We start from the raw sequence: 25,440 nt of genomic DNA on the forward strand, positions 1-25,440 counted from the left end.
TAAAAGGATTTTTTTCTTCTATATAAAGTAATTTGTTAAATCGTTTCTAGCTTTCGTTAGGCTGATGTACAAAGTATTTATAAAAAGCAATAAGCATTTATCATTAAACATGATTTCTGTGTGTGAATGTATATGCATGCTATTATATTCAATTTTACATAGAAATGATAGCTTTTTATTTAGGATAATTTGCATAAAGCACTACTAATAAACACAGCAAAGAAGTCGCTTTATTATCCAATATCTTTTTTGTCATTTTTGTCAGCATAACTTGCAAACTGAAAAAGCACTATTCGTTAGAGCAAAAGTCTGACAGAATTTTTATGCCTTTTCTTGGATGGCCAGATTCAGGGTATAAGCAGCCTCCTGATAGAGCTGTTGATTGGTTTACCTCAATTGCCTATTAGCTCCACTGCTCCCTTGCCACTTGTTTGCCCTTGACTTAATTCTCTTGCTATTTTCCTGCTATTCTAATTTTCTCTAAAACCAGTGATGCATTATTTTTTCTATGATCACCTGGCTTTGCAATCTATCTATCTATATGTGGTCAAAATTCAATGATTTATTTAAAAACTGAAACCCTCCCCCCCCCTTCTCCAAATTTTCTTTATATGCAATATAGTGTGATTTTGTTGTTTACTTTTTAATTTAGTTTTTTGGGGTTTTTTGTTTTTGTTTTTTCTTTAACATGATTTTTAACAAGACAACTGACTTAGTCCTAAATTGGGAAGCATCAAGCAATTTAGTAAAATGGCAAGAAAATGCTTCAACACTCATTTTTCAACAGTCTTACTTGTTTTGAAATTATTGAAGAAGAAATGTTTCATTTTCTTCCCTAAGCAATCACAGTACTTTTTTTTTTTTTTTACATTTTCTATTTCCAAGATGCCTGAATTACAGTGCTGTCCTAAGCAGGGGCACCATTATATTTGAGGGGTCTCTGAAAGGTGTCTTTTGAAGATCCTAGTTCTTTTACTCTGGTTTCTCCTACTCTCTGCCTGTAAATTTATGTTCGGCTGCCAGTGTTCTACTTTTCTACCTGGCAATAGAATTCAAGGCAACACATACTTACTAACTGACAATATAAATCCTAAACCAGGTGTTCAGTACACCAAAATTCAGTGATTGAAGACTTAACTAGACAATGACTCATTGGAAGAAATATATATTTTAGAGAACAGGTTTGCTAGAGCCCACACTGTTCTAGGCTTTCTTCCAATATTTCTACCCAGATACCTATCTTTGCATATAACTCTTGTTTCTATCTTGTGAAAAATCTATAACCTAGATATGATTGATTCTATTTTTGCCTGGTGAGTGCTTTGCCCCATCCTGAGAACAGCTGTCTTTCATGAGTTTAGTTAAATTTATGTTTTTCATTTTCTTTTAGTCAATTAGATATTTCTTCCTCTCTTCTTGTTTGTTCCTTATTCTTGCTTGTTTTGTTTACTATTTAATACTATTCTGTCATACTTAACTCTGCTGTCCCTTTTTTTATGTAAGCATAGCTACTCTTGACTCACTGCCAACATTCTTCCATATTTCCATTTGGGGTATGTTTTATTAACATTCATCATTCTATATTTTACTGTCTTCTCATAAATCGTTCTGTTTCAGCCCAGAAGTCTAAACCAGTCCAATTATCTAGATTCAAGGTTCTGTTAAGTAATACTGCTATTGATTAATATCTTAGTTTCTTAACCAACATTTGACTAACACTAGATTATTTTTAGATGGAATGGATCTATGTATTTCAAAAGGGAGAAATAACCTAACACTAGGAGAAATTTGCTTGGTCAGGTATAATTCAGAAGGAACTTATAAAAAATAAAAATATAAAATGAATAGATTAAAATTATTTGTAAGGAAGACTAGCATCAATAAGGAATTTCCATATAAACAATATGCAACCTGTTACTTTTGTTTTTCTGCGGGAGAATATCTTTAAAATGTCCCCTTACCAAATATCTAGAAGAAGTTGTAAGGACTGAAAGTGACAAGATTCTGCAAAGTGGCTGATGAAAGAGGTATAAGTTACAACACTGAGCCAGCATGCATTGGTCTGGATTTCAGTGTCTACCGTAACTGACCATCTATATAAATATAAAATAAAGGTTCTCATATTAACAGCTTTTGGAGGTTGGGGGAAGGTGAAGAGGATAGGTTCAAGTATCTAAACAGAGAGCATGGAGCCATGATAACAGTTTACTTTAAAAAAAAAAAAAAAACTCTTCAGAAATATCCAGAAGGCACTCCCTGTATGCATGGACACATGTGTATGTATAGGTTTGGTAAATTTATTTTAAGATAGGAAAGAACAGGTTAAGAAATTAGCAGAATGCAGAATATGGGATTCTTTTAAAGAGATTTAAAACAAGATAAATTATGATGCACAATGTAGGAAGCATGCAAGCAGATGTCTTCCTTAGTCCCACAATAAATCATTACATGCTTGTTAAAACATTTAATTTAAAAAATTATAGTATTTTGCTAAAGATCAATTTTACTCTAATTCTATTTATTCTAGTAATTTAATGGGCAGAATTGCAGTTCATTTATCAAGCTTTTGTGTTAAAGATGATCAAAACTTATAAATCAATAATTCCCCAGCATGATCCCCTATGTATTGGACTACAATTTATATAATCCCCCACTACTAGCTTTCTTATATGAAGTTGTTAAGAGTTATAGTCTAATATTTAAGAACACAAGCTTTGTTTTACTAACCAGGGGCCTGGTGGCGCAGCAGACTAATAGCCTGTTATTAACATTCAGCTGCCTGCAATTACTGCAAGTTCGAATCTCCCCAGGCTCAAGGTTGACTCAGCCTTCCATCCTTTCTAAAGTAGGTAAATTGAGGACCCAGTTTGTGGGGGCAATAAGCTGACTTCGTATAAATATACAAAAGTATGAAGGCTATTGCTTAGCACATTGTAAGCCACCCTGAGTCTCCAGAGAAGGGGGCATATAAATCAAATTTAAAAACAAACAAACAAAAAAAAAACCAAACTCTATAATACAGTGGCAAGGTTAAATTAAGTTTTAAGATGATTGTTTTTTTTTTTTTTGCCTGTCATTCTCTCGGTTCTAAAAACAAATTATAGACATAAAAGCAATTCCAACTTAATTTGCAAATCCCAACAGAAATTATACAATGAATTTTTATACTTTTTACTGTGGGCTAACTAACATGAGTATGGAGAATAAACCAGCTGCCTTTATTTTTCTTCTGCAGTTTCCTTCTTCAGAAAAAAAGAGATAGGTTTGAGCAAAGTTCTCTTAATAATAATTAAACAACATATATGTGCATACACACATACACAGAGAGAGGAAGAGAGAGAGAGCTGAATTCCTCTTTAGTAGTTGCTTTATTTCTAGTTAGCTATTTACTTCGTTAAAAGAGGGAGATTTCATCTGATATAATTTTTGTTCAATTTTTTTCCCCTAAGCAATTACTTATCACTTAATTTGTCAAGTATCAGAATTAAATTCCTTCTTCCAATTGTGTTCACATTTATTCTTTAAAAACTGTAGCAAAAATTGTCAGTTCTAAATATGTCATTCAACAGAGGTTCTGAGAATAAAACTTTTAGATCATAACTATTGCCATAAAACTGTTTCATCAAAACTGCCAAGGGTGAACCCTTCTGAAGCATCTATAGCGAGAATGACAAAGCCTAAATTGAGCTGCAATATCATTTGAAAACTTCCCATAGTCTACTTAAGTATCTTTCTAGTAATCCAGTTCTTCAGATTTCCCTCTCCTTTTTGTGGAAGTAGACAGGCAGACAGACATTTTTATATATGTTTGTATATATCCACATGCATGCGCGCACACACACACACACAGAGGAGAGTGTTCCTCCTCTGCAGTTTAGTTTCAGGAAAGAATCCACAAAAGTCTTGGTTGTGATTCAATTTCAAAGTAGTGAAAAAAACCTTCATATATTCTTTTCATCTTATTGCAGCTAGTTTTATTGTATATTATTCAGGACCCTGTACATTTTAATTGTTTTATTGTCAATGAATTAGTACTCAAATAGTTAGCATTTATAGAGTTATCTCATAGAATAATTACGGAATTAAAATGTGTGTCTAAATCCTTAATCAAAAAAGCAAACTTGCCATCATCTTGCCTACCCAAATGGCTGTTTGATGCCTAATATTGCATTTTTCACATTCTTCATTGAGCATTATGGTGTCACTGAATTATGTGTCATTGAATTATGTCTTAATTCAAAGAAAACAAAATTGTTTCTTGGAGAAAAAATGAAGTCCTCTTCTTGTTCTGTCTTAACTAGTGTTACCTTGGTTGAATATTCTTATAAGTAACACAACCTATTAACAAGGAAAAAAGGTGGGTTTCCTTTCTTCACCCTAACAGTTTTCTTACCTTTTAGAAAAGACCCTTTTTAGGTAGTGGCAATAACCCATAAATATGGTTTATTAATGGACCACTCTTGAAGAACAATAGTTTCAGGTAAGCTATTTTTATATCTTAATATTTTTATAATATGTGATTATCAGTGGAATATTTTATGCAGTGGACATATTATCTTAATTCATTTGATCTGAATTCTGATGCTCTTTATTGGGCCATTTCTATATCCACTGCTTCAAGAATGGCATAGGGTTTGATCTAGAGTTACAACGGAAAAGTGCATATAGCAGGGTCTTCGACCAGAACTATCTTTTAATAATGTAAGCAATATTCTAATCATACCATTGATGTTTTTGTAGAATTAAGGTAATTAAGTTAAATGTCAACATCTTATTTGTTCTGCTACTATAAATAGCTAGGGTTTTATTTTAAATAGAATTGATGTTTCAATAATTAATTAGGTAATATATTATTTCTAATCAATTAAAAGTGTTCCAAATTAATCATTTAATGAAATATAAGATTACATGAAATAGCAGGTGACTACCAATATTTTAAAATCTTTTTTTCTCTTCTCTTATATAAAGGAGGAATACCTTATCTAAATTATTTAATTTGATATATAATTGTAACATCTAAAATACAATGTTACTTCAGAAATATTGTGGCTATAAATTTCACAATAATAAAATATGTAAAACTGAACAAAATTCTTTAGTCAGATTGTTATTCTAATGTTAAGGTAATTTCATCCGAGAATAATGATATTTGTATTCTAATTCTATTGTAACTCATGATGTTTTTATTTGTTCTTATAACCAAGGATAATCCATATGTTTCAATGGTGAAAAATGGATGGCATGTTTTGCAATTTTTCTAATTACAGTTTTGTGGATATTTAGATACTCTTCCTTATTATATAATGAAAGATATATTAGCAGCTTGGTGTGAAGCATTATTATCATATTTAACTTACAGGATTCCAAATGTTTAGTATTCATTTTTGCTGCTTCCTCTTTCAGCAACAGGAGATAAACCAACATTTATTTATTTATGACATGCTGCTTTTTAGTAAGCAACATCTATATTTTGAGATTATGTTTTTTAATACAACTGTATCCATCAATGAAATCATTTTATACTCCGTTATTGTGCTATCATAATTCCAGCATATTTAAGGCAATAGTTTGCCAGAGAACAGAGCTGATTAATAGTAGGCAAGGTATTATATATTAGAATTGTGTAGATTATTCAAAAGACATTATTTGGAAATCATATTTTTATGATTGAAGAATTTTCCTTGAGATCATTAAAGCAGCCATGTCCCTTTACAGGGCTCATGCAATTGCTTTGAAAGCTGCCCTTGGCTATTTCTGTATGAGTGTGCATCTGTAATCACTTTGCTTTATTAGTGCTTTCAGAAGAAGGGGGTGTCTTGATCCTCTTACCGTAAATACATTTCTTTGGAGTTATTGTAATAATTCCATTTTAGACAATCTACTTTCCTTGTGTTCATCTAGAATAAAGTTAGAAATAAGGAAGTATAAATGTTTGATTATAGATAAACTAAGAAACATTAACTGACAAGACAGTGGAAGATAGTGGAATCAAATGCATAAATGTAGGATCAGTGGTGGGTTGCTCCCGGTTCGCACCGGTTCGCAAGAACCAGTAGTAAAAACTTTTAGTAGTTTGGAGAACCGGTAATAAGATTGGCTGGCCACGCCCCCGAACCGGTTCCTGGCCTGGTCACTTACCCTGCCCACCATCATTGCCCGCATACAGCCCTGGGACTCCGCCCTTTGCCAGCCAGAAACGCTGCTGCCAGTCGCTCCCATGCACCCGGCTGCCTGCCTGCCTGCCTCGTCACCGCCACCATGAGTAAAGGCCCGGAAGTTGCGCTGCCTGGGATCCACGTGGGCTGCCACAGGGAGAAGCCAGGTATGGCTGGGGGGACACTGCCCAAGCTGAGCTCGAGGCTGGCAGGAGGAGGAACGTTGCCTCTTAGCCATCTCGAACTGTCTGCTGCCGCAGCCTGCCACCATCCCCTCTCCCCTGCCAGCTGCTCCTGTGTGAAAACTGCTGCCGCCAAGGGCGAGGGGGCAGTGGTGGCAAGGATGGGCCATCTGGGGCTTCCTTGTCTCCCCGCCTGAGCAGACTTCTGACATAGCCCCAGGCCTCTGGAGGGAGGGAGGGAAGCCTTGGCCTGCTGCTCCTTGCCCCCAGCAAGAGCAGTTCTCATGCTGCTGCTTCTCCGGCAGCACCAGGAGCAACTGCCAGGGCAGAGAGGGCGGGGCAGGCTGTGGTGGCAGGCCGTTTTTGCCGGGTAACAAACTGGCTGCTCCTGGAGCAGCCAGGAGAAGGAGAAGCTGCCAGCGGGGAGGCGAGTCGCCCCAGGAAGAACGGAGGAGAGCGCAGCTTCTCACTCATGGAGATCTACTGGTGGGGAAGTGGGCGCGGTAAGAAATGCGTGAGCCAGGAAGCGGTTATGCTCCCTGGCCGGAGAGGGTTGCACGTTCACTCCAGCAAAGATTTGTGCAACCCTCTCCAGCCAGGGAGCATAACCACTTCCTGGCTCGCGCATTTCTTACCACGCCCACTTCCCCACCAGTAGATCTCCATGAGTGAGAAGCTGCGCTCTCCTCCGTTCTTCCTGGAGCGACTCGCCTCCCTGCTGGCAGCTTCTCCTTCTCCTGGCTGCTCCAGGAGCAGCCTGTCTGTTACCCAGCGAGAACGGCCTTCCACCACAGCCTGCCCCATCCTCTCTGCCTCAGCAGTTGCTCCTGGTGCTGCCGGAGAAGCGGCAGCATGAGAACCGCTCTTGCTGGGGGCAAGCGGGTGGCGGCGGCAGGAGCAGCAGGCCAGGGCTTCCCTCCCTCCCCCCAGAGGTCTGGGGCTATCTTTAGCTTTGCTCAGCCGGAGTGGGAGGCATGGGGCCCAGCGGATCCCTGGGTGAGAGATGGAGGGAATGAGACCTGATTGGCTGACAAAAGTGTTCACGGAGGAGCGGAAGACGCGCCTATCCCCGACCCTGCTTAGCGCCTTTCTTCTTCCTAAAACCAGGGACTGCTCCGCTCTCGCAAGGCGCAGGGACTTCCCATCCCGCTCCCTCCGTCGGGAATGAGGAAAACACACCGAGCTTCTCTTCAAGGCGTTGTTAAGGGGGGCGGAAGGGCGGCTGACAGAAAGAGCACCTTGGGGGGCATAGGATGTGGGGGTTCGCCTCAGCGCCTTGACATCCCTTGGCTTCTGCGGGTGCCGCCACCGGCCCCAGACAAGCGCCTCTGTCTTTGCAGCTGTGGAGCTTGGAAGGGAAGGCCAGACTTGGGGCACCAGATAAAAGCCGGGCTGGTGGCTGCGGCGCTGCTTTGATGGAGCCGGGTAAACGGAGGGGAGGAAGGAGAAGGAACTGATGGGCAGGCTAGAGTAACTCACTTTCCCCTCAGCGGGGCTTCCCCGTCGAAGCAGCAGCAGGAGGAGAAAGCGGCGGGAAAGGCTTTGCTGGCTGCCCAGCCGGGACCCAGAGGTGGGTGTATGCCCTTCTTTGGGTACAAAGAAGGGTGGGCGATTAAATGTCTTGTGAGTGTATCTATGGATGTTTTTTGCACTTTTTTTTGCAACCTCTTGAGGTTGTAGAAAAAAATGCTTTTAAAAGTAAAAAAAAAAAGAAGTTGGCCACGCACACCCAATCACATTACCCCCCACAAGCCACGCCCACAAATAAGCCATGCCCACAGAACTGGTAGTAAAAAAAATTAGAACCCACCCCTGTATAGGATTATATTAGAAGCAGCACTTTTTTAGAAGAAAAGATAGCCATCAAATCCTACCTTATTTTAAACCTGAAATTATTGGAGAAAATATGCTTCAATATTCTTCTAGTTCAATGCTTTTCTCTTTCCTTATGTCCTTGATTTCCCTGTTTCGTTGCAATGTTACGTGAAAACACACTAATAAAAGGAAGGAAAAGATATAGCTTATTATCTATTCAAACATGTATCAACTTAATGGAATGGAACAAATGGTCCTGTGAATTAAGGTTGCATTAATAAGACTATCATTTTATGAAAAAAGGTGCAATTTGAGTACTATAGTATAGATGGTGTTTCTATTAAAGACATACTGTACTGCTAACTATGGGATATAAGAAACCTGTGACCTCCCAGATGCTGTTCGACTCCAACTCCATCGGCCTCACTGAAGGTAGCCAATAATTAGGCATGATAGATATTGTAGCTGAACAAATTCTGGCTCCACCTTTAATATACTATTCTTAATATATTGGATCTCATTTTAAGTTATTGTGAGAAAATATGATTTTAAAATAAAAAAGTGGAAAGTACCACAGTACAGTAATGAATGAAACTAGGAGTATATTGAAAGAATTAGTTAATATCAATATGTGAAATTTAGTTCCAATGCAATATTATTGTTTGCTGGTGAATGAATACTCTGGCCATAACTCTACTTCCTCCAAATGTTGTTATCTTCCCTCTTCCTTCTGGCATCTCTGTTCTGTAAGATGTCTTAACATTTCTTGTTTGTTATCATTTTCCCCATTTTGCTGCTCTTCCAACAGATTTTATGAGAAAATGAGAAAGAAGAAAATTGACCATTGGTGTGGTATACATGTAGTTACCAAAATTGGAGTGGGGGGGGGGATGACAATAATGACAATACATCGAAATAGCACTTAAATTTTATCAGTAGCATTAATATGTCTTTTCACCTTTACCTGAACATACATACAGATCTCCTCAGACTTTTTTTTTTCACCCATTGCTTTTACTCTCATAAATTCTAAAGCTTTGCCTTCTCAACTTAATACCTGCCATTTTCATTTTCTATGTGGAAAAATAAATTTCCATCAAGTTTATGAACCATCACTTTTTACCTATTTCTCCTGGTTATAATCTCTTATAGCATCTTTGCAGAAAAGGACACTAGAACAGGACAGTAGAATGCATATCCGTTAGAAGAATTGATATTTTACTACAAAAGTTGTACTATTTATGGAATTGTGATTGTTATGGAAATTTTATAAGGTCTTATATGTTTTTGGTAATGTTTACCCTGTTATATAAAAAATAAACAGTTATTCTGTTTGTTTTTGTTCTTCATAATTAACAGTGCTGATAATTTATTTAAATTTATCAAACTAAATTTATCAAAATTTAGTTATTTTATTTAGCATTGAGAGGAATAGTTATTAAATTTTGTAAAATTATAATGTTGAATATTATCAGAGTGCTTCATACGTGAATTATTAAATGAAATAAACCATATAGTGTCTTTGGGAACATATTCCCTAGAAGTTTTCAAAAGAATATAAATATTTCTTTAGCACTTCTGTATGTAGTATGACTTTTCTTTTAAAGAGAAAGAGCTTTCCAATTGTTATTCCAGTCCATAGTGGTAGATTTTCTATCAGTGTTTCCTCTTCCCCAGTCTTGGTACCGATTTTAACAAGTAGAAATGTTATAGTGCTGACATTTGATTCTTTTAATTGCGAACTTTACCTCTAAAGTAATTGATGCTTTTTTGTTTTACCTTAAACTGAAGTTTTTACAACTTTTTATTGTAATTGGATTTTTTAAAGTGACATGGTTCAACCTCAGAGCTTCTCTGTATGCTACAGAATAACATTTGCATAAATCAAGAAATACTTTTACATAACAATAACCAGACAAACTGAGATACTTACAGTTTGGGTATGTTGATAAATTTATAAATATTATTTACTATATTATTTGATGTTAAATCTATTTTGTTGTTGTTATTTCTGATATGTTGAAAAGCTTGAAATATACAAGAATTATCTGACATTAAAAACAAAATTTAAAAAACCTTTATCTTGAAAGTTGATTTATGGCTTTCTCATTAGAGTTATGTTATTTTGGTAACTGAGACTTTCCCATATTAGAAAGTGCTATGTGAAATTAATTTTTGTTCATTATAATATGATTTTAAATTGTATAGTTTAAGATTAATATTGACATAAGTTCATTTTAAGCACTAATTCTAGTGTTACTGAAATTTGATTTTAATGTATAATAATGCATTTATTATATAATATAGAATTTATATTTTAATTATGAAAGACAAAAGAAGTAGTATTGTGGCAAATATATAATATATCAGAATGCAAGCATTACTTTTCCAAGCATATGGTAACAGAATTGGTGGTACATCTGCTCATTGAACTTGCTGGAATTTGTATTTACTACTCTTTAGTCCTAAGAAACAATTATTGAAGAAATATTTGTAGTAGCAGTGTATTTTTATTTTATTTTGTGAGTCTACCATCTTAATTTTAAGCCATTAATTTGTTTTACATGTGTATGCATGCATACTTACATGCATTACTTATTGCTTGATTGGCATTAAATTCCATTAAGTTCCAATGAGGAAGATAAAATTTAGTTTTTCAGGCTTTTTCTATTTAATTTTATATTACATTACATTTGTTTATTTATTTTTTTTGACTGTTTGGTCTAAGGCTTGTTGAGGTTGATTTGCTCCTGAACTGCTTTGTTCCCAGACATTGCCATCATCCCCAACTACCACCAAGTCCTCTCCATCTGATCCCATGACCACCTCCAGAGCTAATCAGGTATAGTATCATTCTATCATCTACACCATATTTTTCACAAGTGGCTTGCAAACTGGAGAAAAAGATATGGTGGGTTGAGGTTTTATTTATTCATTTACACCCATAATCATGAATATTGAATGCTGTTGCTCAAATAATATCATTTTAGCCTGATAAATAACTCAAATTCATTTTTATCAACATGGCATGTGACTCTTATGAGGTTGCAATCTCATTGCTTATATTCACATTTTATTTCATCCGAACAGCAACTTTTGAGGTTGCATTAGAGATGCTAAATATCTCTGAAGCCTCCAGAGTATAAATAAAATACAACATGAGACTTCTAGGGCTTTAAGTGTTTTTCAAGGGGATTTGGTACTTGATAATAAAGAGTATACCTTATATAGAATAATTTTTGTAGTAGTAACACTATGTATACAATAGGGTCGGGAGGATGAAAAAACCTCATTTTTAAAAAAGCAAATTTAAGGTCTCAAATTTTAATAGATTTTTGACATCTTCAAAAAACTTGTTTTGTATTTATAATTAAAGTAAAAGATGATGTAAAAATTTCAACTGTGAAGTTGTGGTATCTTTTATTGTAGGTCTCATAATTAATATTTATCTTTATTTAAAGTAGATTAAATTTGCTTCTTTTGCTAAACAAGAAAGCTGTGATTCCAGATTTTCATAATATAGAAGATTGGAAGGTCTATTGTGTTTCTTACTGTGAAAGCTTGAATGAGGAAAGTGAAATTAAATCTGTATTTGCTTTTCTACTTATGCAAATGGAAAAGTAAGATAAGTGCAATAAAACTGCTTTTTAAGAGAGAACTTAAATAAATGTGGGCAATAGAACAGATACTGTTCCATTCCTTGTCCTTTATGTCCAACTTGTGATGTATTTCTATGGTTCCCTGGTGTCTAACTCCAAGGAAGCATCTGATACTGTGAAATAATCCCTAGGGTTCATTTCTTGAGGGTGAATAAATTGAAATTAAATCCAAGCAAGATAGAAGTACTGTTAGTTAGGTGTTTTTTTGTTTTGTTTGTTTTCTGGAAGGAATTCTGTTTCCCTGAAATAACATATCTCTGTTTTGGGTATTCTTAATCCTAACCTGTGTCTGGGTTTCTAGATGCCAACAGTGACAAATTATCTTTAGGTGTCATCTGGATTCATTCTTCAGCTAGTCTGAGCTGGCAACAGTTATCCATGCCTTGTTACATCACAACTAGATTTCTTCAGTGTACTCATTTATACAATAGGAATTGCTGTGTTACTCAGAAATGCAATGTCAGAACAATATTATAACTAACTGGAAAGATATGTACTGGTTGCAAGTCTTTTTTTTCTAGGGCACAAATTAAAGTGTACTTTTATCTTTTATAATTATAGATTTAAGATCTCGCTGCAAGAAGGATTATTTCTGTTTTTATGAAACTTTCTAGAGGTGAACTCGTTCTGAAGATACTGTTTCAGATTTACAGAAAGTCTTTCCTATATCACTCCTAAACTGTAGAATATAATCTTTAGAAATGGGTTTGGTTTACCTCTCCTCTCAGAGTGGTTTTGAGGACACACTTCTTTAACTAAAATGTTTTCATTAATATTGTACTATTTATGTCCTTTTAGCTATGTTTAAATTGCATTTAAAAAGAATAATTACTGTATTTTTTGGAGTATATGATGCACCAGAGTATAAGACGCACCTTAGTTTTGGGGGAGGAAAATAGGGGGGGGGAATTTTGCCTACCAGGTATTCATCTGTCTAGTCCTTAGCCTGGTCAGCTTCAGCACATGAATTCGCTCGTTGGTTTTGAGGTTGGGTCTGGTTGGGGCGTCAGCTTCAACACATTAGTTCACTTGCTGATTTTGAGGTTGGGGCTGGTTGGGGCTCAAATACAGCTTCTAAAGCACAGCTGATCATCGGAGAGAGCAGCAATTAGAAAAGCAAGCAAAGCACAGAAGATCGCTTAGCTCGTGTTGGGGCTGCAAAACAGCTTCAAAAGCACAGCTGATTGTCGGAGGGAGCTCCAGTGAGTAAAGCAGGCAAAGCGCTGAAGGGGTAAGAGAAGGCAGCAGCTGTTCCGGGTAGCCATTTTGGGCACCGCCCAAAATGCATCATGTTTTCGGACCGTGATCGGCAGCGATATGCTTTGGCCATCTCCACATCCTTGAAGAGCTCTCAAATGGAACATTTGGAGGCTAAAAACGCAATGTGCAGAGCTCAAAAACACAAGCCATTGTCGGTGGCAATCTCCAGCCAGGAAGAGGACACGCGGAGGCATGGGGGCCAGCAGATGGGCGGGGTTACATTTGGAATATAAGATGCACCCAAATTTTCAGTCTCTTTTAGGAGGGAAAAAAGTGCATCTTATACTCCGAAAAACATAGTAGGTTTTTTTTTCTTTTATTGCTGCTAGTGCCCCAAGAGTCTTTTTTCAATTTGAAAGATGGGCTATACAGGTAGTCCTCATTTAACTTCCACTTGTTCATCAACCACCTGAACTTACAGTAGTGCTAAAGAGGACTGGTTCTGATAGTCGCATCATTACAACGTCCCCACAGTAATGTAATAGCAATTCAGATACTTGGCAGTTAGTTTGCATTGATGACATTAAAGCATCCCCCATTTCCACCTTCACTGCTGATGTCCAACAAGCAAGAGTTAATGTGGAAGCCAGCAGGAGGTCGCAAATGGATATCAAATGACTGTAGGACACTACAACCACATGGGATTCACATGGGTGTTGTGCCTTGTGATTCTTGACGAGTGTATCTTGTATTTTTATCTATGTTGAGAGCATATGCACCAAAGCCAAATTCCTTGTGTGTCCAATCACACTTGGTCAATAAAGAAGTCTAGTCTAGTCTAGTCTAGTCTAGTCCTAGTCTAGTCTAGTCTAGTCTAGTCTAGTCTAAACAGCAGCTAGGCCTGCCAGAACTGCAGTCTTAAGTAAATGCAGTCCCATGATGTTATCTTTTATAACTGTGTTGTTTAGTGATGGAGTTCTTGATCCCAATTACCCTGTAATTGGTAAGTAAGAACTGCCTGCCAATCTAAAAATCGATTTTGTAATGCTACAGTACTTTTAAATTATTATTTATATTAATGTATTTATTGTGGTAAAAATACAATTAAATATCTACCTTATTGCATTGTGAGTCATGACATTAAGCCATAGAAACTGTGCATGTCTAATAAATAACAATATAATGTATTCAATGATAATCAGCAAAATTTACAAAATATTTAAGAATGAAGGCAAATATACCTGTCCCAGGATAATGTTGCAGAATCCAATACTGGCACTGAAGGCAGCCCGCCTTCCCCTACCCTCAAAAATCTGCTTCTTCAACATTTATTTTCTCAGATAAAATTAATATTTATATTTTAATCCATTGTGACAGTATGTAAGTGAGGTGGATTGCATGTGTCTGGCTATAATTTATCAGAAGATATCATGTACCCATATCTTGACAGACAGATTGTCTCAGTGGAGTTAAGGAGAACAGAATACAAAAATCAAAGAAGTACTACTAAAACACATCAAGTGCTATAAGTAGGAAAAGATATGGTGGGCAAAAAGTCTAGTTTTTTGTTTTTTTTAAATCATCATAAACAGGGAAAAGTAGTATTTCTACACCATAAAGTAGAAGAAAGATGTGCTTAGTCATGTGCTTTAAATGATTTTGAAGTTTTCTAATTCTATATGGTATAGTTTTAGCACTTTGTTATCTCCATAGCTCTTCTGAAATCTGTAGAGAGTTTTAGTTGCATATTAAAAGTTCAGAAACATGCCACTGCTGAACATTTCTAGGCCTCAGATAATCTTGATTTAATATTCTAGTCCTTTGAAATATGTCTCAGTTCCACAATAAGGAATGCAGTAGACATATTTAAAATACCACCAGTGGGAAAATCATGACATTAGAGGTGATTGAGTACATACTGCAACTTAATTCTATATCAGAGAAAGATCATTTAGAATAAAACACTAAAGATAATTTACATATTTTACTGAAATCTAGATATAACACAGTTCTGAGATTATAACTTCATCTCAAAAGAGACAAAATTTTACCAGCTGTCCAAATGCTTCTTTGATTTAGGGTTAATATCTGAGGCAGACAAAACTCAGCTTGCCAGTCCTTTCCTTCCCCAGAACACTCTTTACTTAAAAAAAATTGTCTGCAGTAAGGATTTGTTTCTTTGGAGAAGGATGAGGTGTGGGGATGTTTTTTTTTCCCCTCTTGAAATGGATTAAGGCTTTCACAATGGTTTAGGAAATCAAGATATATTTGGGGCATCCGTTACATTTTCTAGATGCTAAGGACATTATTTTATTCTAGCTGACCCTGGAGGGTTCATTTTAAAGGGGATTATTTGTAACTCAGGGTTGAAATGAGGGGTCTTTGAGTGAACTCTCTGGTGAACTTTCTTGGTTGTTTTCTTGCAGACATTTCATTATCCAAACTAGGTAACACCATCAGTGCTAGTGATGATGATCACTAGCACTGACAATGTTACCTAGTTTAAGTAACAAAACGTCTATAAGAAAATAATAAGCTTAGAGAGCACTAAAGAACCCTTAGGGTTCATTTTGATAGTATTACTACTACTTCCTTCTGCGGGAGGATGAAGGAGATACTGTTGTGATAAATTTTAATGCGTCTTTCCCCGAAAATAAGACCTCCAGATAATAAGCCCAATCGGGCTTTTCAGCGCATGCGTTAAAATAATCCCCCCAGCAAAAAATAAAGCCCCCCCCACCAACTACTTACACGCATGCGCAGCCGGTCCCTCCATGTCCTCTGGTTGCTTGCTGTGCAAACAACACGAGGTGAGGAGGTAAGGCCGGGAGGAAGGGGGGACATTCCCTCCCCATCCTGTCCTTTGCGCCGGCTGAGCGGCTGGCTGCTGCTGCCCTGACGTGTCCCACTGCCACCGCTGCCTCGTGGAGCAGGACTCTGCAAGGCTTGTTGTGCCATTGCACACACGAACTGCAACACCGCTGTGAGCTTCATCATACCCGCAGAGCTGGCGTTCTGCCGGTATGTCAAGCCTCATGGCAGTGCTGGCATTCGTGCATGCAATGGCACAAGCCTTGCAGAGTCCTACTCCACAAGGCGGTGGCGGTGCAATAACTCGCACAAAGACTCATTTCTGACAGGTGGGGCGGGGGAGAAGTGAGATGCGTGGAGCGAGACTTGGCTCCCCTTGCCCTCTCTTCTCTGCCCCCTTTGCCGGGCATGGCAGGGCTTCTGCCCCTTTCTTAGCCATCCGCCCCCTTTAGGGATGTAATTTGAGGATGGCAAGTGGGGTGGGCAGTGTTGTGGCCTGTTCCCGGCTTGTGCAGCTACTAGCTGATTCAGACAGTGAGGAGGGTGGTGTGCTGCGCCAGCAGCCTGTGCAGCTGGCACTCGAGTCGGACAATGAGGAGGCTGGAGAAGATGTGGTGCCAGAGGCGGGGATTCAGCCAGGGCCTTCAAAACCTCCAGAAGCTCCCTTAAGTGAAGAGGACAAAGAGGAGGAGCCTTTTCTCGATGCAAGGGCGCGCAGAGCTGCCAAAAGGCAGGAGTGGCTCCTCAGGAGGAGGTCTCCTCGAGAGTAAGGCTTGAGGCTAATTGGCTACTCCCTTAGCCTATTTAAGGAGGAATGCCGACTGAAGCAATTTGCAGGGAACAACTTAGTTCACCTACCTTCATGTCTTGTCTTGCTTATCTTATCAGCTTCCTGCAAATTGCTTCTGGGCATTCTGCCAACCATAGTAATCTTTCAGTTATTATTCTTTGAATTCTTGACGGCTGTTAATGTAATTAATTAAAGCCATTGTTGTAAAAGAGCTGGAAAGGTAAGATGTGTTTCCCACTTCTCGCCCGTCCCACTTGACACCCCCAAATTGTATCCCTAAAGGGGCCGGGTGGCTAAGCAAGGTGCAGGAGCCCTGTCATTCCCGGTGAGGAAAGGTGAGAAGAGACGGCAAGGAGAGCCATTTCTCACTTCTCCCCCACCCCACCTGCCACCCCTCTCGATAAAGAGATGGTGGGGAAGGGAAGCAGCCAGGCTGCTGTTGCCATTGGGGTGGGACGGGACTTGTTGGGCCATGAGACGGCATCTTACCTTTCCAGCTCCGTGGCATTCATCACCATTGTCTTTGTTGTGACCCAGGCCCATGTAGTTAATATTAAATGCAAAACAGTTCCAAAAAACAAACAGATTTTATTAAAACAGCTGAGAATTAACTCATTCTCAGTGTATTTCAAATTAAATGAAAGCAAAGTCCTCAAAACACCATTCTTCAGTTTATCTCTGACCTTGGGATAATTAGGCAAACTGCCAAAGGCTTTTCTTGGCAACAGTTCAGGAACAGAAGACGCTGACAAGAAAGAAATACATCCAAACACGAAGCAAATCTCTAAACGGTTGTTTTCCAGCAAAGAGGCCAAGAGCCGTTGCTGGTCTTTTAAGCCTTATGGGAGGGGCCAATCATCTCTTGGCCCTACTCCCGAGTCGTCCTCTCTGCTTTAGCTGCTTCTGCCTTCTGGAAGCTCTTCTCATACGTGCACTAGGAACAGGCTCCTCCTGTTCCTCTGCATCTCTACTGTCAGCCTCCTAAGTCCACGCATTACTCCCCGATGGCCTTGGCCCCATCTCTGCCACTGACGCAGAGCCCTCATCTGGGCCTTTCCCAGCCTCCAGGACTGGCCCATGTTCTGCCTCAGCCTCATCGCTGTCCGACTTCGCTGCCAGCTCTGCTGGCTGCTGGCGGACCACAACAGTGTCCAGCAAAACACATTGTAAAAAAAAACTTTATTGAACTCGGAAGAAGGGGATTTTTTACAACGTGTTTCCCTGGACACAACAGCGAGGAACGCCACGGAGCTTGAAAGGTAAGATGCATGTACCACTTCTCACCTGCCCCATTTGCCACCCCCAAATTGCATCCTTAAAGGGGGCGGGTGGCTAAGCAAGGGGCAGGAGCCCTGCCATGCAATGCCCAATGAGGGTGGAGAGAGAAGAGATGGCAAGGGGAACCATGTCTCACTCCACGCATCTTGCTTCTCCCCCATACCACCTGTCAGAAATGAGTCTTTGTGAGACTCATCGCTACTGCCGCTGCCTCATGGAGCAGGACTCTGCAAGGCTTGTGCCATTGCACGCACGAACGGCAGCACTGCCACGTGGTTCAACATACCGGTGCAGCCACAAGCAACAGGACACCAGCTGGGCCGATATGATGAAGCTTGCAGCGGTGCTGCAGTTCATGCATGCAACGGCACAACAAGCATTGTAGAGTCTTGCTCAACGAGGCAGCAGCAGCGGCGGTGGGACATGTCAAGGAAGCAGTGGCCAGCCACTCGGCTGGCGCAAAGAACAGGGAGTGGAGGCAGCGACGATGGGACATCCAGTTTCACACTCACCACCTCCACCCCAAAAATAATAAGACAACCCCCTCACCAATAAGGGCCAAGCCCTTATTTCGGGGTTCAAAAGAAAATAAGACCCTGTCTTATTTTCAAGGAAACACGGTAAAATGCTGGGGAAAAGTATTCCAACAAGTCTTCCAACAATGCATCAATTTCCACTGTAACCAAGACTATCTACCTTGCTGCTGGCCATCCTCTTCCTTTTCTTCCATTGGTAATAATACCAAGCACTTATATTTCCTTTCCATAAAATCCTACAGATTTTTTAAAATATGAGGAACACAGTGATATATGCCTTCTATCACTTGGGAACTATCCCATCCCTCAAGGAAACATATATCATCAATCAGAACCATCCCAATCTTCGTAGTTTTCATATTGTAGGATGGGAATGGCAGACGGCAGTCCTTTAATTATTTTGTTCCATTCATCAAATTGTGCAATTTTAAATACATCCCCAATAATATGACTAGATAATGGAATAATTCCATGTATCTTTGATTGTGTCACAGCAAAGGCAAATAGGTAGACATGAATATGAGCGACTGAAATGTGATGCAACTTTATCATAGCAACCTTTTACTTATTCAAAGGGTAGTATCTCATTTTAAAATTTAAAATATTTATTTTTACTCTATCTAATACCTAGTTGGATTGCAAATTTAATTCAAAGCATTAAAAATATAACATAGTAAATGTACTCACCAAATTCTACTATATCAGTTACATTTTAAAAAGTTCATTATGGGTACCAGACAAGACTTTCTAAAAGTAATTTCAGTGTTTCACTATTGAGAAGGTATATCATTTTCTAGAAGTTATTTGCAGAATAATTTTCTCCATGTAGATTAGCAGAAATATGATTATCCATGAAAATTGGATAAACCGTAAAAACTTTTTTTAAGTTTTTCAACTTATTTCAACATACATTCATTTTAACAATATTGATAAAGAGGATATAGTATAAAAAGTATCATTTTAAATAAACATGAATGCAAATTTTGCATGTGGAAATATAACTGTTAAATTGGGTGAATGAGGACACAGCAAGCCAGGCAGTGAGTGACAACAGCTCTTTATTGTGGGGTGAGAACCAGCAACTGACCTGGGGAAACAGCTCCCCTTATATACCTTGCAGCTGTGGTGGTCAGCCAATCAGCTGACGGTCAGTTAATTCAAACTGCCCGCCAAAACTTACATACATAACACTCCTCCCCTCCCAGAAGTCACTTGAGGTGGACATTAGCATACGTAGTCCCTCAGGTGACCAGGGCATGTCCACACCCTAGTTGACCTGCGCAGTTCAGTCGGAGGTGTGGCATCGAGCGGGTCGGAGGAACTCCCTGTTTCTCCTTGCTCCGCCAGTGGAACCTCCGAGAATTTGTTGTGGGCGGCGACTTCTTCGGCTGGTCGATCTTCCGCAATGGGGTGATGCTGGATCTCGGGGCCGACAGCTAAGTCCTCCGCTTGACTTGGGCTTGAGTTAGGTCTGGAGTTCTGTTGATAGTTAGTGAGCGGTTCGTTGAAGATGTCTTCTGTGTCGGCGGTTAAACGCTTCCGTAACTGATCAATGTGCCGGCACCAAATCCTCCCATCTCCCATGTCTACCCTATAAGGCTTGGGCCTGGTTACCTCTGTAATTGTCCCGGTTTCCCAGAGAGGCCCGTTCCCGTAATTCCTTGCAAACACTGGCATCCCTACTGTGAACTCTCTAAGCCTTTTCTCTGTCCCTCTGAAGTTGTTAGGGGAATAGCTGGGGTGTAGCCTGTCTAGGACTCCTCGGAGCTTTCTCCCCATTAGAAGTTCCGCTGGGCTCCGGCCTGTGGTGGTGCATGGTGTGGCGTGTTGGGCCGTTAAGAATTTGTCTATCCTTTCCTGCCAGTCCCCGGGGCCTAGACGTGAGATGGCTTCCTTAGCCATTCTCACAAATCTCTCCGCCAATCCATTGCTAGCCAGATGAAACGGGGCGGAGAGTACGTGCCTGATTCCCAACTCCGCCAGGTACCCCTCAAACTGCGTGGCCGTGAACTGGGATCCGTTGTCTGAAACTAAGGTGTTCGGTAGGCCATGGGTGGCGAACAACTGCCTTAGCTCCCTAATGACTGCGTCGGTGGTAGTGGCTTTCATAAGTCTAATCTCCAGCCACTTAGAGAAGGTGTCCACGACGTCCATAAATATCTGCCCATGGAATGAGCCAGCAAAATCTATATGGATCCTGGACCAGGGACCCTGAGGCTGCTCCCATTCCCTTACCGGTGCTGTAGGGGGGTCTGGCCTAGACTCTTGGCAGGGCTGGCACTTCCCCATCCACTCAGTGATGTCCTTATCCATCAGGGGCCACCAAACATAGGTCCTAGCTAAACCCTTCATTCTCACGATCCCAGGGTGCCCCTCATGTAACAGATTTAAAACTTTTTCCCTTAGGCACAAGGGAACAATGACCCGATCGCCCCACAATAAACAACCCCCTTGCATTGTCAGGTCGCCTTTTTTGTTAGCGAAGTGTTTGAATTCCCTGCCCTCAGTCTTTTCCGGCCACCCCCTCGTGACCCAACTCGTGACTTTCCTAATCACGTGGTCTTTGGTTGAAGCCCTTGCCACCTCTGCTGAAGTGATGTGCCCCGAGTCCAAGACGTCAGTCAGCAGGACTGGAACTCTGGGTGTGGGGTCTTCTATCCTGTCCGGTAATGGGCAACAGCTGAGGGCGTCGGCATTGCCCATGCTCACCTCTGGTCGATGTACCAGGAGATAGGAGTATGCTGCCAGGAAGATGGCCCAGCGTGTCATCCTGGGAGACAGGGCTGCTGGGGTGGGTTGGTCCCCTGCTATGAGACCCAGAAGGGGGCAATGGTCTGTGATGAGGTCGAAGTCTCTGCCGAACAAGTATTCGTGGAACTTCTTGACTCCTGAGATGGCTGCCAGGGCCTCCTTGTCAAGTTGACTGTAGTTCCGTTCAGCACTTGAAAGAGTCTGGGAGTAGTAGGCGATGGGTGCCTCTAGACCGTTCGGTAGTCTATGGCTCAGGACGGCCCCCACACCGAATGGGGACGCGTCACAGACTAGAACTAGGGGAAGCGTAGAATTGTAATGAATTAGAAAACTCTCGGCCAACAGGAATTTCTTGATGGCAGCAAACGTGATAGCCTCAGCCTTCCCCCAAACCCATGTAGACTTTTTGGCCAACAGTCTGTGCAGGGGCTCCACTACTGTTGCCTTGTCCTTTAGAAAAATTGCGTAGAAGTTCAACAGTCCCAGGAACGCTTGTAGATCCACCTTGTCTTTGGGGGTGGGGCCTCTTGGATTGCCCTAATCTTGCTCTCGGTGGGGTGTATGCCAGTTCCGTCTACCCGATACCCCAAGAATTCCACAGAAGGGACTGCGATCATGCACTTGTTGCCTTTGACCCTGAGTCCTGCACTTCTGAACTTCCCTAGAACTTGTCTCAGTCTCCCCCCTAGTTGCTGTTCGTCCTCTGTGGTGACGAGCACATCATCAAAATACGGGACCACCCCGGGGATCCCCTGTAACAGTCGCTCCACGGTGCTCTGGAACAGTCCGGGAGCTATGCTGACTCCGAATTGGAGCCTGGTAAACTTGAAGGCACCTCTATGCGTAACTATAGTCTGTGCCTCTGCGGTAGCGCCATCTACTGGCAACTGCTGATACGCCTGCGCAAGATCGAGTTTGGCAAAGATCTTGCCGGGCCCTAGGGAATGCAGTAGATGGTGTACGATCGGAACCAAGTAAGCGCTCTGTTGGAGAACCTTATTGATCATACACGTATAGTCTGCGCAGATGCGCACAGATCCGTCAGGCTTAACTGGGGTCACAATTGGGGTCTCCCATCGGGCATGATCAACTGGCACTAGCACCCCCTGCTTAATCAATTTGTCCAGTTCCACATCGATCTTGGGCTTTAGGGCAAATGGTACCCTCCTGGGTTTCAACCGGATGGGGGCAATATTGGGGTCAAGGTTGAACGAAATAGGAGTCCCCACATACTTGCCGAGCCACTTGTCGAACAGATCCTGGAACTCCTGCATCAGGTCGTCCTTCAGGGTGCTTCGCACGTTGCAGACTTCGGTGAATCCCATGCCCAGGGCTCTGAACCAGTCCATGCCCAGGAGGCTTGGGAGCTTTCCGCTGACCACGGTGAGGGGAAGCTTCTCCCAGAATTCCCCGTACTCCACCTGGAACTCGCCGATTCCTTCCACGGGGATGCGGTTCCCCTGGTAATCGTGCAGTCCAAGCCGCTGGTGCCCTAGGTGCCGTCTCTGGATGCTGGGGACGGCCTTCTTTAGCTTGTCCCAGGACATGATGGTTATTGGGGATCCGGTGTCGATCTCCATTACGCACTCATGCCCCTCGATGTCGACCTTTGTGTAGGTCTTCTCTCCAGGGAATGTGCAGGTCTGGCCGATTTGAACGGTGCAGGCTTTGAGGTCCTCAGATTTCGCGCTCTTCCTGTAGCCGCCCTTCGGATTGGCTTTTGTCCACTGCGTCGTCTCTGATTAACTAGTGTTGCTCCACGGCTTGTAATGGGGGTTCTGCTTGGATCTGCAGATTCTAGCGATGTGCCCCTTCCGCTCGCATTGCTGGCAAATGGCGTCTCGGAACTTGCAGGTCTGGTGCGGATGGGGTCTCCCACAGCTCGCACAGGCGTCTCGGTGACCTTGCCAGTCCTGCTCGGTCCGGCAGACCTCCTCGTCCGATTCTTCCTCGCTTCCCATGCCTATGGTTTCCTGATGAACCGGGGCTGACTTCTGTGCTGTTCTGCCCTGTGTCATCCCCTGTAGTCTTTCAGCTGCCTTGGAGGAGGATTTGTGAGCCCTTGCCTCGTCCAGTGCGATGTGCAGTGTGAGATTCGTCTTTGCAAACAACCTCCTTTGCAAACGAATATCTCTCACTCCGCAAATTAGTTGCTCTAGCAGCATCTCATCAAAATCTTGGTACTCGCACTGGTTTGCAGCCTTGCGCAGGGTAGCGACGTACTTGCTGATCAATTCTCCCTCATGCTGCAGCCATTGCTGGAACTCATACCGCTGGATGTACTTCGATGGCATTGGGGCGTAGAGGTCCTTCAGCAGTGTCTGAAGCGTTTGCCACGAGATGGTGTGGACCGAATTCGGTTCCGACAGGGCCTCGGCCATATCGAACACCTTGGGTCCACAATGGCTCAGGAATAGGGCTTTCTTCCGCACGTCGGGCAGCCCCTGCAGGTTGCTGGCCACCAGGAAGCATTTGAAGCGGGACATGTAGGATCCCCACTTCTCTTCTGTTGGGTTGAAAGGCGCTGGCGGTATGTAGGCAGACATCATTGGTAGATTCTCCAAGTACTCCGCTCGCTCACCTGGCTGGATTCGGGTTTGCAGCTCTCTCGTCGGCTCGTGGCTTCAGCTCTTTCCGTGGCTTCTGGCCTCAAAATCCCACCTTCGTCACCAATGTTAAGTTGGGTGAATGAGGACACAGCAAGCCAGGCAGTGAGTGACAACAGCTCTTTATTGTAGGGTGAGAACCCAGCAACTGACCTGGGGAAACAGCTCCCCTTATATACCTTGCAGCTGTGGTGGTCAGTCAATCAGCTGACGGTCAGTTAATTCAAACTGCCCGCCAATACCTACATACATAACAATAACTATATATTTATCACTACCTGAAATATCTAAAAATAGAATTAGGGGCACCAGAAGCAGTGCAGATGATTAGAACGTCATTAGAGAGGATCTGGAAAGAATCTGTCTTATTTAAATCTCAGACATTTAATCAATCATTCCACTGTCCAGAAGATCATTTTTCAAGTGGAAAAGTTTTCAAATTACTACCAATTACTGGTCCTGGTTAGGCCAACCAAAAAGTTCAGTCAAAGAGCAGAGTGTAAGATATTGAAAGAACCCCAGACTATCATAATGTGACTTAAAGGTAGCTTTCGCTACTGTCAAAGTGCAGGAGTCTACCATTAGAAAAAAACTTCACAAGCTAAGCCTATGTGAGTGGGAGGTGCTAGAAGGAAATCTTTTACTGTATGGAAAGAAGAGCAGGGCAAAACTGCTGGGATTTCTCGAACAAGCTGCTCTGGACATACAAGGCAAAGATAAACTTATTACACCATATTACCAGAAGAAGAAAAACAAATACAACATTTCATCAAGAGAAACTGACTACTTGTAGAGCATGCTGGTGGAAATGTTATGATTTGGAGCTGCTTTGCTGAACATTCACCATCAGAGAAGCCACTATGAATTCTTCACTGTAACAGAGAGTGGTGAGGACCATCATTAAATTGAAGCGTAATCAAAAATGGAGTTTGTAACATGATAATAACCCTAAACATTCCAGTAAATCCATCAAGAATGACTAAAGGGGAAATGGAATAGCCAAATCAAAGCCCAGATCTGAATTCAATTGAGATTCTGTGGACTGATTTGAAATGGACTGCATGAAAGAAACCCCTCAAACATAGCATAACTGGGGGAAAAATTCTGCATGAGTGGGGAATAAATTCTTCTAATAAATGTCAAAGAGACTGGTAGACAATTATAAGAAATGCCTATTATGAGTTGTTTCTGCCAAGGGGACAATTCAAGGTATTATAGCCAAGGGTGTACTTACTTTTTCCATAGAAGGAAATTGGATATTAGTTAATTTTCTATTGAATAAATGATTTCAAGGTCAATTTTCATAGGTTTTTTTGGTTCAAGTACAGCACCTTTATATACTGTTCGAATAAAGGTAAAATATCGATATGCCAATTATATTAAAAAGGGACAAAAATTCATATGGAGTGAATATTTTTTCACATGGTACAGTGACTAGAATATATGTTAGAATTTCACAGGAGATTTTTTTTGTCACTTACTACTCTGTGTATAATATGAACATACTGTGTTCAGATACACAACTTCCTTGGTCACTCTTTGTGTGTGTGTGTGTTTCATCTTCCTGTTGAGCTCATTGTTTGATCGCATTACTCATTCACTTATGTTTAGACTGGAAAAAAAATTAAATGACAGGTAACGTGAAGTTGGGAAATTT

The 25,440-nt window shown here is 41.1% G+C and overlaps 1 protein-coding gene across 4 annotated transcripts in view; it reads left to right on the forward strand.

The window, feature by feature from the left end:
• Positions 1 to 25,440, forward strand: part of NOVA1 (NOVA alternative splicing regulator 1) — a 144,899-nt gene that overhangs the window by 96,274 nt on the left and 23,185 nt on the right. For 2 of the 4 annotated variants that reach the window (XM_034417943.3, XM_034417946.3), the window contains exon 4: positions 10,923 to 10,994. The exons of the other annotated variants lie outside the window; for them this stretch is intronic. In XM_034417943.3, the coding sequence (XP_034273834.1) occupies positions 10,923 to 10,994 (72 nt within the window). The remainder of the gene's footprint in view (positions 1 to 10,922; positions 10,995 to 25,440) is intronic. 4 annotated transcript variants of the gene reach the window in all.

Source organism: Pantherophis guttatus, chromosome 1 (genome assembly GCF_059756535.1).
Source record: "Pantherophis guttatus breed Tessera chromosome 1, ASM5975653v1, whole genome shotgun sequence".
Taxonomy (NCBI): domain Eukaryota; kingdom Metazoa; phylum Chordata; class Lepidosauria; order Squamata; family Colubridae; genus Pantherophis; species Pantherophis guttatus.